Genomic DNA, 15,731 nt, shown 5'->3' with positions numbered 1-15,731 from the left:
ACGCCACAGTCCCTTCTCCTCCATTCTTCTCTCGGGATCTTGAGCACGCATGCACATGTGCCTGGCATGAGTTTAAGCCACTGGGTCTGGGACTCAAACCACGGTCGACTACGTGGGAATCCTGCGACATAGCCATTACGCTAACTGCTGGTCCCTCCTCTCAGGATCTTGGGCACACACGCACACGCACCTGGCGTGAGTTTAAGCCACCAGGTCCGGGACTTGAACCGTGGTCGACTACATAGAAGTTCAGCAACTTAGCCATTATGCTAACCGCTGGTCCCTCCTTCACTAATTTTTAAAACCTTTCCTTTCAATAACTTATAAAGGCAATGTATTTCTCTGTCTTTCTTTTTTTTTTTTTTTGAGAGGTTTTTTTTTTTGCTATAGGGCGCGTGCGCTCGCCAGACAGAAAGTGAGAAATCCCCCCCCAGAGGGGATGGTCACGCCGCAATCCCTTCTCCTCCATTCTGCTCTTGGGATCTTGGGCACACACGCACACGCACCTGGCGGGAGTTGAAGCCACCAGGTCCGGGACTTGACCCGTGGTCGACTACATAGAAGTTCAGCAACATAGCCATTATGCTAACTGCTGGTTCCCATTTCTCTGTCTTTTTATCTGCTGAAGAGTAGGGAAGCTATCAGTTCTAGACTAGTTCCCTATTTGGAGCCTTCAGTATGCCCCCCAGCCTGGAGCTCCTGAACTCTTTCTAACCAATGATGAGTATAATTTATGGATACTTGCCAAATGAAATTTCACTGACTAAAGCCAAAGGACCCTAAAGAGATATTGGTGTTGTAGAGCATGTTCACTGTAGGAAGATTGTTCAGTAACCTCATCCATGCTTCCTTTGAAGAGGGAAAATTTTAGCAATTGATAGGGTCCTAAATCTTCGTCAGCACAAAATCTGGTGAAACGTCATTCTGACAAAACACTCCTATTAAAGATGCATAATTGTTTGGTTCTGTAAATCTCTTCCCCTTTTTAACAAACCCAGTATACAATCTGAAAAGCTCTGAGGACTTCCTCCTACTTACAGGAAGAAAGGACTACGTGACCTGTTAAATCTCACTATTTCCACTTTCAGTGATGCACGTAGGATACCATGGAAACAGAAACTGTTGAGATATCCTGCCTTGCTAGGTAGTAGGGCCACTTGACTAATCTGGGCTCTTTCGAAATGTAGATTCTGCATGTGCTTAGAGTCACATAGACAAAAGAGATACCTTGATTCAAAATTGCTCTGCACTTTATATTTTTTTATGCCAGTGATTTCCCTTCTAGGAATTTATCCCAGGGAAATGGGATCCTCTGTAATCTCTCTGTCAGTTGCATACACATGTTCACCATAGTTTATTGTTTTTTGTGGGTCTTTTTGTTTGTTTTATTACCAAAGGACTTATGTATTGCCAGAGAAAGAGAAAGAAACAGAAAAGGGAAGGAGAAAGAGGATACACTCACCAGTGGGACAGGATCATGCTACAGCCTCCTTTTCCCTTTCTCCAGGCTATCAGGTTTAGGGCATATACACATTTGTGCCCATCATGTTTTTCAAACTGCTGGATCTGGGATTCAAACTGCATGGTTGGTCATATGGGATCCAGTTCCTTAGCCACCAGGCCACAGGGCCATTCCAGCATTTTTTTTTTTTAATAATTGTTTATTTAGAGGGCTGGCAGGTGGTGTGGTGGTTAAGGGTACTGGACTCCCACATGGCCAACCACGGTTCGAGTCCCAGACCTGGTGGCTTGCTTTCTCACTTTCCCTCTCTCCCTGTTTCTCACTCTGTCCCTCTTTGTTCAAATTTAAATAAATAAATAAATAAAGTTAAATAAAATAATTCTTAAACAAAACAACAACAAAAGAATTGGTTGTTTAGGAACCAGCAGATGGCATAGCGATTGCTTCAATGGACTCCCATGTGGCCAACCACAGTTCAAGTCCCATACCCAGTGGCTTGAAACTCAAGCTAGGCACAAGTGCATGTGTGCCCACGATCCTAGGGAGAAGAATGGAAGAAAAGGGATTACCAGTTCATGCCACCATGTTTGGCTTTAAGTTGGACTGGGGATTAAACCCATACCATGGTCCCAGCCTGTGGAGCACAGTGAAGCTGGGCCTTACGTGTATGGGGTTTTTTGGTTTAATTTTGCCACAAGACATATACATTCACCAAAGAGAGACAGAGAGAGGGAAAGCAAGAAATCAGCCCTCATGGGGCATAGCCATGCCACAGTCCTTTCTGTTTGTCCCTCCGGTCAGGGTTTTGGGCATGCACACAAGCACACCCTACGTGCTTTATCTTGCTTTGTTTTTTTAAGAATTATTTATTTAATTTTATTATTATTAATTTTTTAAAATTTGCAATAGGGCACATGCACTCACCAGAGAGAGGGAAAATTAGAAAGCAAGCCGCTAGGTTCAGGACTCAAACTGCAGTCAGCCATGTGCGAGTCCAGTGCCTTAACCACTATGCCACCTGGTGGCCCCACCCTGGATGTTTTTTAAACTGCCATGTTTGGGACTTGAATTGGTCAGCCACCCCAACCACCATGTCACCAGTTGGCCCCACCAGTATGGTTTTCTATCAGCTTTTCCTCCTCCCTGTTTCCCTGTAGCTCTATAGCCTTTGTCCCACAGAAAATATAGTCAATAAAAATCAACATTTCTTCACCTGTTTAATTTGTGGTTGACCATAAAGCATCTCTGGCAAAGATAGTAGAGATAATATTTAACAGCCTCTGAGAAAAAGACACTATATTTGATACACCTCTTTTTCTACTCATTCCAACAACCATAATACAACATGTTTCCTTTTGAGGCGTGCTAGTTTTTCCCTGGAGTGACTAGTGCAAAAGATGATTAAAATATCTTGTTATCATAGAATTTATGTTCAGAAAATAAGTTGGGTACCCAAGATCAAGCCAGGTGTTTGTTGTTGTTGTTGTTTTTCCCTAAAAACTAACTTTCCAAGCTAGCTTCATAGTCTAGTGGTTGGAGGAATCAGAACCCATATAGCCAACCACAGTTTTAAGCCACAGTGGCTTAAAAAATACATTGGGCAGGTGTGAGTGCCCCAAATCCTGTCAAACTGGAGAGGTCAAAGAGAAGGGATTGCAGCTTTTCTCTCCTCTCCCCTTCCAGTGTTCACATGTGCACCGTGGGAATTTAAAGTGTGTGTGCATTTATGTGTGTGTATGTGTTTGAGTTTGTGTATAATTTTCATTTAAGTTCCTCTTTTTAAATGAGTTCTTTAGACCAGATGGTGATGCACTGCTAAACCGTAATTGCAAGATCATCCCCAACCTTGGTAGTTTATAGAGGCATTTGACAGCTCTGTGACTCAGCCATTCTCTCTGAAGGGGAAAAAGTCTCACCAAGCAACCTATTCTAAACTGAATGTCCTGAGCTTTGCCAATATGTGATCCAATATTTCCATCATAAATTTCAGGAAGGGAAACATGGAAGAAATTGCCTCAGGCAAAGAGAACCAATTCACCTCTGAAAGGGAGGAGCACTAACTGGGGTTATATAAAATATGTGTGACTTTTGCCAAGAAGAGAAGAGTCACTGTTGGACTTATAGTACAGGCTCTTCTTTAGGACAAAGCTCTCCCTTTGTGAAGTCTCATAACGTTCATAGTCCTGGTGCCGTGTGCCTCACCCACCTTCTCATACATAATAGAGACAAACAGAAGGGTCCAGGTCCCATGGTTCCTTTTTTTTTTTTTTTTTTTTTGGAGAGGTTTTTGCTATAGGGCGCGTGCACTCACCAGGAAGACAGAGACAGAAAGTGAGAAATCACCTCTCAGGGGAGATGGCCACACAGCAATCCCTTCTCCCTTTCTCCTCTTGGGATCTTGGGCATCCACACACACGCGCCTGGCGCGTGTTTAAGCCACTGGGTCCAGAACCGAACCGCGGTCAACTACGTGGGAGTCCAGTGACATAGCCATTATGCTAACTGCTGGTCCCAGTCCCATGGTTCTTGATTGCTTATCAGGTGACAGCCAGGAATGACAGAGGGCAAAATTCTTTCTTTTCTGTTGTATCCTAGGTCAGCTTCCTTTTCTTCCTCCTTTCTGTCTCACACTATTTGCATGCTGACAGCAATAAAGAAGTATCAGAATACCATATAATTATCATGAAGTCTCATGCTTCACGGGGCCTTTCTATCTGAGATGGCAACAAAAAGAAAAGCAAACTCAGGGCCAGCAGGTTGCATAGTGGTTAGGGCACTGGACTTCTGCATGGCAGATCATGTGGTCTGAGTCCTGGACCTGGACTCCAACACATCCCTTTACACACCTATTCCCTTTTGCACTCTCATTTCTTACCTTCTTCTTGATACAAAGCGAGAACACCCCCTCCAGGGGGGATGGCCACGCCACAATCCCTTCTCCTCCGTTCTCCTCTTGGGATCTTGGGCACGCACGCACACACACCCAGCATGAGTTTAAGCCACCGGGGCCAGGACGCGAACCACGGTCGACGACATGGGAGTTCAGCGACATAGCCATTACGCTAACTGCTGGTACCAGATTTAATGTTTTGATGTGTTTTCTTTTCATAGTGAGATTTTCTGTCCCATTTCTTATTTTATCCAGATCTGGCATCTGTGTTTTAACAGTGGTATTTCTTCTAGCCTCTGTAAAGCCTGCAGCATACTAATGATGCTTTCTAGTTAAAAACTAACCAGAGAAGCCAGCAGATGGCGTCGTGGTTACAGTGCTAGACTCCCACATGGCCCACCATGGTTCGAGTTCTGGACCCAAAGGCTTGAAATTCACACGAGGCACATGTGCATGCATGCCCCAAATCCCAAGAGGATAATGAAGAGGAAGGGATGGCAGTGTGGCTATTCCCCTGGGGAAAGAGAAAGGGATGGCAGGGGGGCTATTCCCCTGGGGGGGGGGGGATTTCTTACTTTCTTCTGTGAGCATATATGCCCTATGGCAGAAATTTAAATAAATAAATGGCTTACTCTAATCCCCCCGATGTAAAGGACAGCTCATATGTAAACCTTTTTAGGATTCCACAATTCTGAAATAATGAAATAGTTCCTTATTTGTGTATGTTTATGTCATTTTAAAGCATTTAGAAATTTTTCAAGAAAACTTATGATTATATGAATAAAAAATTTTATCTAGGGTGTTTCATATTTGCTCAGACTCTACTTTAGGTTATATGTCTTTTTTTTTTTAAGAATCATTTTATTTAACTTTATTTATTTTGTTTATTTAATTTATTTATTTTAATTTGACCAGAGACGGGCAGAGTGCGAGAGAGAGAGAGAGAGCAAGAGAAAGAGAGAGAGAGAGAGAAAGAGAGTGATGGAAAGTGAGAAAGCAAGCCACTAGATCCAGGACTCAAACCATGGTCAGCCATGTGGGAGTCCAGCGCCTTTAACCACCATGCCACCTGCTGGCCCCTGGGTTATATTTTCTTCTCCTCATGTAGACTAGAGTAAGGGTGAGTGACAAGAGGATAATGCACAACCAAGTGACCATTTTAAATGCCCTGTCCACAACCCCCACTTCCTCTTCCTATGTGCAGGTTGTAGACGAGCATGAGAGTGTGGAGCAGAGTCGACGAGCTCAGGCAGAGCCTATCAACCTGGATAGCTGTCTCCGTGCTTTCACCAATGAGGAGGAGCTAGGGGAAAATGAGATGTACTACTGCTCCAAGTGTAAGACCCACTGCCTGGCAACCAAGAAACTAGATCTCTGGAGGCTTCCCCCCATCCTGGTATGTTACATCTCGGCCTCTTAGGGAGCAGGAATACTGCATAAAGGAAAGAAGCCATGAACAAACAGAGGTTTTTGTTATTTGTAGAATAAGGTCCTTCTACAGCCATATTTAAAGCACTTTTTCTATACAAGGTTTTTATGCCGAGCATAAAACAGATGAACTGTTCTCCAAGTATTTGGTTAGTTTCTACTCCTGGTCATACAGACCAGTAACTACAATTAAACGCAATGTGAGAAGTGTCACAAGTGTTACAGCCCAGTGAGGGTGAAAGTACTTCTGGCTCTTTGGAGAGAGGAACCTTCAAGATAACCCTCTGTAGACTATCCAAGAGCAACTGAGCTAGGAATTCCCAGTGCACACTGATGAGTTAGGGGTGTGTGCTTAAGCAGTCCAGTGCATTGGAGCTTGTTCTTTTAGATTGGGTTTGCTTCTCTCTTCTCCCTGATGCTTGTCAGGAGAGTTTGAAGTGACAAATCTTCCTACTCATTTAAGAAAACTTTCTTAAGTGTGGAAGTACCAGCAAATGTAACTATAAGTTACTAGTATATGTTAACCAGATACTGTATGTATTTTCTTATTCATGTTTTCATTCTACTGCTCTGTGAAACAGAATGTAGATTTTTCTTTTCTGAGATCAGAGCAGCTTCCCAGGGATGCACATAAATTAATAACATTAATTAAACAGCTCTAGGATTGGGAACTAGGGGAGGAAAAGTTGAAGGCAGGGGCAGGTAAGGGGACAAGATAGGTGGGTGAGGGCAAGGATTTTTTTAAACTTAAGTACATTAATGTACGATTAAGTGCATAGATTTTAAATGTTTGGTTTGATGAATTTTGACAATTGCATACACATATAACCATTATATAAAGCATATTATGGAGTAAAGGCATTTATAAAAACTATTTTTGAGGTGTTTAAAGAATAATGCAGAGTAAATATTATATATTCCTGAACATTCATACATATTAGGCCTACTTTTTTATGTAAATTTTATATCTTTAGAATCCACTAATTGTTTTCTACAATTTCTTCTCCAGATTATTCACCTTAAACGTTTTCAATTTGTAAATGGCCGATGGATAAAATCACAGAAAATAGTTAAATTTCCTCGTGAAAGTTTTGACCCAAGTGCTTTTTTGGTACCAAGAGACCCGGCTCTCTGCCAGCATAAACCACTCACACCCCAGGGGGATGACCTGACTGAGCCAAGGGGTCTGGCAGGAGAGGTAAAGAAAGCGGATGCCCAGGGCTCAGCTGGGGAAGAGGATATGCTCCTGAGCAAGAGCCCATCCTCACTCAGTGCAAACATCATCAGTAGTCCCAAAGGTGAGGAGGCCTAGGGGCCTGATGGAGGAGGGGATTTCTGGGGGCCCCTGTAGACTGCTGCTATTTCCCTCTGTCTTCTTCTCTGGTGGGATGGGAGGAACCTATATGGAGTCAGATCAATCTATATTCCACTTATAAAATGGAAATGCTACCAAGTTCAGAATAAGAGTGTTTGATATATCAAGAGTGAAGGTCTTTTGGCCAGAACTGTCATCTTCCAGTAATTAACCAAAATGACGAACACAAAAGGAAAGAGGAGAGGCACCCAATATATGTTCTCTAGGCCTTTTATAAAACTTGGAGTGGTTCCTTTGGCAACACATATGCGAATCTACAAGAAAGGTGGTATTGTAGACATTAAGGGAATGGGTACTGTTCAAAAAGGAATGCCCCACAAATGTTACCATGACAAAACTGTAAGAGTCTACAGTGTTACCCAGCATGCTCTTGGTGTTGTGAACAAACAAGTTAAGGGCAAGATTCTTGGCAAGAGAATTAATGTGCGTATTGAGCATATTAAACATTCTAAGAGCAGAGATAGCTTCCTAAAATGTGTGAAGGAAAATGACCAGAAAAAGAAAGAAGCCAAAGAGAAAGGTATCTGGGTTCAACTAAAGTGCCAGCCTACTCCACCCAGAGAAGCACAACTTATGAGAACCAATGGAAAGGAGCCTGAGCTACCAGAACCTATTCCCTATGAATTCATGGCATGATGGGTGTTAAAAATAAACTAATCTGTGGTCTATTTAAAAAACAAAAGAGTGAAGCAGTTTGGGCCAGACTCATAGCCTATAACCTACTGGTTAAGGGAACAGAATCCTGCATGGCTGGCTGCCCTCAGCCAGAATCCTGGCTCCAGCAGCTTGAAAAACACACCAGGAGTGTGCATATGCCCCATATCCCAAGAGAATGGAGAAGGAATTGGAATATGACCGTGTCCCATTGGAGGATGCTTTCTCCTTTTCTCTCTGGCCAGCACACATGCCCTCTGGCAATTAAAAAATTAATTAATGAAGAATTGAGACCAGACAGTGGTGTGGTAGTTAAGGTAGCTGGATCCCACATGACTAACTGCAGTTGCCCCAGGCCCAGCTGCTTGAAAAACACACCAGGTGTGTGTGCACACATACCCAAAATCCTGAGGAGAAAATGGAGGAGTAGAAGGGATTGTGACATGGTCTTGCTCCTTAAAGGATGCTCGCTCACGTACGTGTGCGCGCGCTCTCTCCCTCTCTCTCTCCCCCCCTCCCTCCCTCCCTTCTTTCTTCCCTCCTTCCTCCCCCCCTCCAGTGAGTGTACACTCCTTATAGCAAACTAAAAACAAAACAAAAATGAAAGAATGAAGCATTTAACATAATGCCCGATGTGTGGTAAACACAAATAGTAGTTGTCATCCTTGTTCATTTACAGTAGCAGTTCTCAAAAGAGTAGTCTGAGGACTTCAAGAGGTCAACTGTGGCCCTTTCAGAGCTTCTAGAGGATCAAAACTATTTTCATGAAAATACTAAGATAATATATGCCTTTTCACTTTCATTCTCTCACAGGTGTACAGTGGAGTCAGACAACATGATGTGATTCTATCATTGCCTTGACAGTGAAATGCATACTTGTGAATTGAATTTTAAGTTCCTCAGTTTTAATTTTTAACATCAGAAATGTTGGTAGATAAAACCCACTAAACAGAATTTCCAGGTGTCTTCAAAGTTTCGAGGCTATGAAATGGGTTGGGGGGCCAGGTGGTGGTACAGTGGTAAAACACAGCACTTTATAAAGCTGACCCATATGGAAAGGTTCTGAGTTTGTGTCCAGAGACCTGCCTGATTATGCTTGGCATGAGCATGCCTATAATCTAGGACCGGCTGAGGCTGGGGTAGATTGTAGCATCAAGACCCTGTCAGGAGTGTGCTCATTCACTCTCTCTCTGTCTCGTGCTTATGGGAGAAACATATAAATAAAGTTTAAAAGTGGAGAGGGAGTTGTAACCAAAAAGTTCAAGATCCACTGCCTGCCAGTGACATGGTAGTTAAACTACTGGACTCGCACATGGCTAACTGTGGTTCGAGTGTCAGAGAGAGTGGCTTGAAATCGACACTGGGGGACCAGCAGATGGCATAATGGTTACGTCAGTGGACTATCGTGTGGTGCACTGAGGTTTGAATTGCAGACCCAGAGGCTTAAACTCATGCCAGGCACATGTGCATGCATGCCCAAGATCTCGAGAGGAGAATGGAGGAGAAGAGATTGTGGCATGGCCATCCCCCCTGGGGCGGGCGGGGATCTCTCACTTTCTGTCTCTATCTTTCCAGCAAACACACACACCCTATAGCAAAAATCTCTTTGGGGGAAAAAAAAATTCACACTGGGTTCATGTGCGCATGTGCTCAAAATCCTGATAGGAGAAAGGAGAAGAAGGGATTGCACTGTGGCCATCCTCCCTGGGGGATGATTTTTCACTTTCCCTCTCTGTCTCTCTCCAGTGAACGCATGTACCTTATGACAAAAACCTTAAAAAAAAATAAAAAAAAAAAAAAACACAAGATCCACTGCCTTGCAGGACTTCTGTGAGAGGTGGTCATTTTTTTTTTCTAATTTTACAAAGGAGAGGAATATGTATTTGCAAAACTCTTTAGTTCAATAGTTACACTGTTTTGAACTAAAGCTTGACATAAGTCACCTTTTTGCCATTTTCTAAGTCCCTACAATGAATTTTATATTTCAGGACATTTCTGCCTAGAGACTTGGCACTGAGAAAGACAAGAATGTAATAGAAACTATAGCGTAGGTAGTCAGGACTCCCATCTTTATACATGCTTTTGTGAAGCTGTCTTCAAAGTTAGCATTTGATGAGTAGTATAACTTGGGACATTTGGCTTTATGAATCTATCTCTCTTGTTCACAGGTTCACCTTCTTCATCAAGGAAAAGTGGAACTAGTTGTCCTTCCAGCAAAAACAGCAGCCCCAACAGCAGCCCTCGGACTTTGGGGAGAAGTAAAGGAAGGCTCAGGCTCCCCCAGATTGGCAGCAAAAACAAACTGTCTAGTAGTAAGGAGAACTTGGATGCCAGCAAGGAGAATGGGGTTGGGCAGATCTGTGAGCTGGCTGATGCCTTGAGCCGAGGGCGTATGCTAGGGGGCAGCCAGCCTGAACTGGTCACTCCTCAGGACCACGAGGTAGCTTTGGCCAATGGATTCCTTTATGAGTATGAGGCATGTGGCAATGGCTACAGCAATGGCCACCTTGGAAATCACAGTGAAGAAGACAGCACTGATGACCAAAGAGAAGACACTCGTATTAAGCCTATTTATAATCTGTATGCAATTTCGGTAAGTGGTTTGCTGAATGAGTTTTAAAGAGAGGTCTGCACTTTTCTGTGATTTGCTCACTTTTCTTGGTTCATCAGTAAGCATTTGTTTCAGGGCTTGCTCATTTGCTAGGCCTTGAGCTTGGTGATAGCCTTCTGAGTAGAATCCAAGGAGCTCACAGTATGCCGTGGGGAAGATAATCATGTAATAAATGGAGTCATAGCTTCAAGTCATTCATAAGTGTGTGTTTCTAAGGAATTTTTACTCCCTAAAAAATAATTACAACAATAAAATGGTTGTTTATGCACATAAGATTTATAGTCCATGACTTTTTAATTTTGCTTTTTGTTTATAGAAAAAAAATGAGATGGTTCTAAAACATGTTTTTCTTAATCACCTAAGTGGTCAATGTTTTTCTGTTCAGATCCCAGTACTGCACCCTTGCTGCGGGACTGTTACCTACTGACATGCCTCTACTCGCTTCTGTCTTCCAGTGCCATTCAGGAATTCTGGGTGGGGGCCATTACGTCACTTATGCCAAAAACCCAAACTGCAAGTGGTACTGTTACAACGACAGCAGCTGTAAGGTAATTATTCAATCTTTGAATGAAAATTAGAAACAAGGGGTCAGCTGGTGGCATGGTGTTTAAGGGTGATTCCCTCATGGCCTACTGCAGTGAGTCCTGGACCTGGCGGCTTGCTTTCTCACTTTCCCTTTCTCTCTCTCTCTCTGTTTCTTGCTGGTCAGATTAAAAAAAAAAAAAAAAAAAAAAAAAACCAACAACTAGAATTAAATAATAATTCTTTTAAAAAGAAAAAAAGATAATTAGAAGCAAATGTCAACAGAGCTGGGGAACATTTGTTGAAGTAATGGATTTTCTCCTGAATAGAAAATACAGATGGTCACTAACTTATGATCGTTGAACTTACAATATTAGTAAGTTGATGGTGCAAAAGCAGTTTTTGCATTCAGTAGAAACCATACCTTGAGTATACCCATACAGTATGAGTTTTTCACTTTCAGTATAGTCAGTACATTACATGAGATAGTACTTTATATTATAAAATAGGCTTTGGTGATTTTGCTTAACTATAACCTAATGTAAATGTTTTGAGGACATTTACAGTAGGCTAGGCTAAGCTATGATGTTCAGTAGGTTAGATGTACTAACTGCATTTTTTACTTTAAATATTTTCAACTTACAATGGGTTTATTAGGATGTGACCCTTTCGTACATCAAGGAGCATCCGTAGGTATTTCTGTTAGGATCAGTATGTAAGTGCTGTCACTATAAAAGAAACAAAAGTGATATCAAAGTGGAGGGTGAAAACATGAATAGAGCCAGCCGTGTACTCTAGTGGTTAAGGGTACGATTCCACATGGCCATCCACTGTTCAAATCCTGGCCCTAGCAGCTTGAAAAATATACTTTGTGTGTACATATATTCTTACAAATCCTGAGGGGATGGAAGGATGTAAGAGATAGGATTGCTGCATTATCATGCCCCACTTAGATGAGGCCATGCTTGCTCCCTCTCTCTTTGTCTCTGTCTTTCTCTGGCAAACACACCATCTAGCAGTTAAGAAGAAAAGATTATGGTCGAACAGGTAGCATAAAGGTTAAGGCAGCTGGATCCCACATGACCAGCTGCGTGGTTTGAGTCCCACACCCAGCGGCTAGAAAATCATGCCAGGCACATGTGCACGCATGCCCCAAATCCCAAGATTAGATGGGATTGTATCATGGCCATCCTGCTGGGGGGTGGGGGTGGGGGTGATTTCTCACTTTCCTTCTCTTTGTGCATCTTCCTGGAGATTTCCCTCTTTTATTCTCTGTTTCTGTCTCCAGTGAACACATGCCCTATAGCAAAAATTTCTCTAATAAAGAGAAAAAAATGACAGCTACTAACACTATACTTACTTTTTGCCTCTTTTAAGAAATAACTGGGGACCAACAGGTGATGTGGTGGAGGACGCTGGACTGCCACATGGCCGACCATGATCCTTTCCCTCTATCTTTCTCTCACTCTGTCTTTCTCTGCTCAAATTTAAAATAAATAAATAAAGTAATTCTTTTTTAAAAATTTAATTAATAGAATTTATTTTAGGGGTAGACATGAGATAGCTGAAATATTAAACTGATTGGAAGCTGTCAGGTTTACTAATTAAAGAGTTTGTCCAGCACTTCAACTACTACTCCACTTGCTGTCTCCCACATGGTCAACTGCAGTTCAAATTTCAGACCCTGAGGCTTGAAACTCAAGCCTGGTGCACGTGCATGCATATCCAAAATCCTGAGAGGGAAATAGAAGAGAAGGGATCACAGCATCTCCATTCTCTTAGGGGGTAACTTCTCGTTTTCTGTCTCTTTGGCAAATACTGCACCCTATAGCAAAAATTTCTCAGGGCCAGCAGGTGGCATAGCAGTTAACGTTGCTGGACTCCCACATGGCTGATTGCAGTTTGACTCCCGACCCAGTGGCTTAAAAATCACACCAGGCGTGTGTGCAGACCTGCCCCAGATCCTGGGAGGAGAATGGAGGAGAAGAGTTTGGGGGTGGCCACCCTCCCAGGGGGTGATTCCTCACTTTCCCTCCCACTGTCTCTGCCGCTCCCTGCAACAAGTGCACATGCCTTAAGGCAAAAACCTCTTTAAAAAAAAAAAAAAAAAAAAGTTGGTCTTCCCTTTCCTGATAAGAGCCAGCATAGGAATGGCTTTTTATTAAAGATTTTTCTTGTCCCTTCAGGAACTTCACCCTGATGAAATTGATACCGACTCTGCCTATATCCTTTTCTATGAGCAGCAGGGGATAGACTATGCACAATTTCTGCCAAAGATTGATGGCAAAAAGATGGCAGACACAAGCAGCATGGATGAAGACTTTGAGTCCGATTACAAAAAGTACTGTGTGCTGCAGTAAAGCTACCACTCTGGCTGCTAGACAGGCTGGTGGTAAGGGAGATGACTCCTTGTAGCTGACATTTGGCAAAAGCGTGCTGAAAAGCAAGCTAAATGTAGTTATTTTATCCTGTGACCCTGAAGCACAAAATAAAAATCCTAATTAAAATAGCCAGTTAACTATAAGAGTAGTAATACTTTTGTTTTGAAGTCTCACACAAGCTCTCTAATAGAGAACTTTCAGGCAGATCCCACCATTAGCCTGTAAACAAAAGGGTTTGGCACCAGCCACCTGGGACCAAATAAGAATTAAGTTGTGCTTGTCCAGTTATGAACAACGTAGTGAATATAGAGTTTACCAATAATCATAACAAAGTACTAGCGATTTCCTTGGAGTCAAAGTCAAAAACAAAAAAAAATCGTAGTGTTGTCTGGGGACGACATGATATGCTACCTCCTCTTCCTGAAGTTGTATTCCATTATACTGATGTGATGGAAAAAGCAAGATCATGAAAGTGTGCAAATGATTCTGAGGGTATGGATGCAGTTTTTAACTTATTTTTTTTTTCAACTGATTCCTTACTCTTTGTCTTTCTTGTTTTTTGTTTTTGTTGTATTTGGGTTTGAGTACAACCAGTCATTGATGGCAGAGGCATATGGTGATCAGTCTGAAAGGGAGAAGCTCTTAAGAACTATGTGCCTTCTACCCAGGACCTTGGTCGGGAGACCCAGGAGATCAAAAAACATCCTGGGAGATCTAGCCCTCCAAAAAGAGGCATTCCACTTTTAGGATACTTCAAGTGTCCTCAAATGTATCCCTCTTCCCCCACCACTGAGGGTGGCCGGGTAGTTGCCAATATTTGTACCACCTTGATATACACGTGTTATGCAAAGAGCTTCTGGGAAGGTAAGCAGCATCCACACTGGGTGGTATTTCACGTTAGTGGGGTTTTTTTCTGTGTTTCTTTGTTGTGCACTTTAAAAAAGAGAGAATACATGCAAATGAACTTACTAGTTCATATTAGATGGCTCTAAGGGCTAAAAATTAACTTGATTGGTGTATTTTCACCCACCATATTAAATTTAAAAATAAAACACATCCCAAATATTGATAGTTTGTAAGTATTTTTAATTAAATTGGTGGTTTTAGGAAGTAATCTTTAGTTTGCTTTTTCTTTTTGTGCATGTCCTTTTTTTTTTTTTTTGGTATTTGTTCTTTTTTATTTTAAGTTAGTCATCAAAAGTTATGTTTCTTTGCTTTAATTTTTTTCCTCTGATTATTCATGACTGGAACAAAAGTATAAATGTTATTTATTTCAGGCAGCATTTTTTTCTATGTTGTTTTTAAATATATATTGAAGGAAATATTTTATTCCTTTTTTTTCCTCCATATTTAGACCCTAGAAGTTTATTCAGACTGTCAGATTCCATTACCTTTCCTTCCTCATAGGTAGTAAGTACCAATGTAATTAAGCATTCGTGTTCTGGCATCTGAGGCCAGTAACTATCCAGTTCTCAGCATTTGAAAAAGTTGTCTTAAATGGCTACCTAAGTTGAAACCTTTTTCAGAAGAATATAATCACAGATAAGAAGGAGTGGTCTAAATGGTATAATATAATGGAGTCAGACAAAATGCCTACTTTATAAAACTTTAAGATTTTTGGAATTTGAAATCTGTCCATTTCTACCTGGACAAGTCCCATGAAAAAGTGGAAAATAAATTTCCTTACAGACATTTTATTTAAGCAGGTAGCACAATCTAATGTTGTTTGATCTGTGTTTGTTATATTGGTTGTAATTAATTTTTTAATCATAAACTAGCAGAAATTTATTAAATTAACTATTAACTACATTCACCTTGTAAATTACTGTATAAAACTTGTTGACAATGCACTGACTTTAGAAAGATGTTAATGTACATAAATAGAGTGTAAATAAAATAGTGTTGATGTACTGAAATATAAACTGTATAAAAAGTATTGGTAATTGTATATGGAGTGTACCTGTTTATCTGTAATTATTATCCAAACAAATTAAATACTGTGGATGACTCTCTGCTGTTTTTCCTCATACAAGAAACACAAAAAGTCAAATTGTTTAGCCTTTCTTTCACTGATCCTGCTTTAATACTCCTTGAATAACGTCTATCTGATTTACAGAGTGGACACTCCGACTCTGAGGGAAGAGAAACTGTTGAGGGTATAGAACAAGATACCTGCAGTGACCAAGTGAATTTGAATTAAATGTGACTCACATCCCTTTTGGAAGGTTACTCAGAAGGCATGGAGAATGAAGAGAGAAGAGGGTGGAGAGCAAGGACAGGGAAATGGGAATTGGCCGGGGAGGTCCTATCGTAGTATTTCTGCAGTTTAGAAGAGGAGACTTCTCATTTGTGTAATGCCTCGAAATGACTCTAGGTTTCTAGGGAGCACGGAGAGGGAGGACTCCAAG

General features: G+C 41.6%; 1 protein-coding gene across 1 annotated transcript in view; it reads left to right on the top strand.

The window, feature by feature from the left end:
* USP32 (ubiquitin specific peptidase 32) overlaps positions 1-15,330 on the top strand; it is a gene marked incomplete at its 5' end in the record, with an annotated part of 140,329 nt that extends 124,999 nt beyond the window's left edge. Inside the window, 5 exon segments of the mRNA XM_014590131.2 lie at positions 5,557-5,748; positions 6,790-7,078; positions 9,978-10,402; positions 10,876-10,968; positions 13,129-15,330. Coding sequence (XP_014445617.1) covers positions 5,557-5,748; positions 6,790-7,078; positions 9,978-10,402; positions 10,876-10,968; positions 13,129-13,302 — 1,173 coding nt within the window.
* Between the last annotated feature and the right edge of the window lie 401 nt (positions 15,331-15,731).

This window comes from Tupaia chinensis, unplaced genomic scaffold, assembly GCF_000334495.1.
Source record: "Tupaia chinensis unplaced genomic scaffold, TupChi_1.0 Scaffold000407_4, whole genome shotgun sequence".
Taxonomy (NCBI): Eukaryota; Metazoa; Chordata; class Mammalia; order Scandentia; family Tupaiidae; genus Tupaia; species Tupaia belangeri.
The sequence above is the reverse complement of the archived record's forward strand: the minus strand, read 5'-3'. Positions and strand labels throughout refer to the sequence as shown.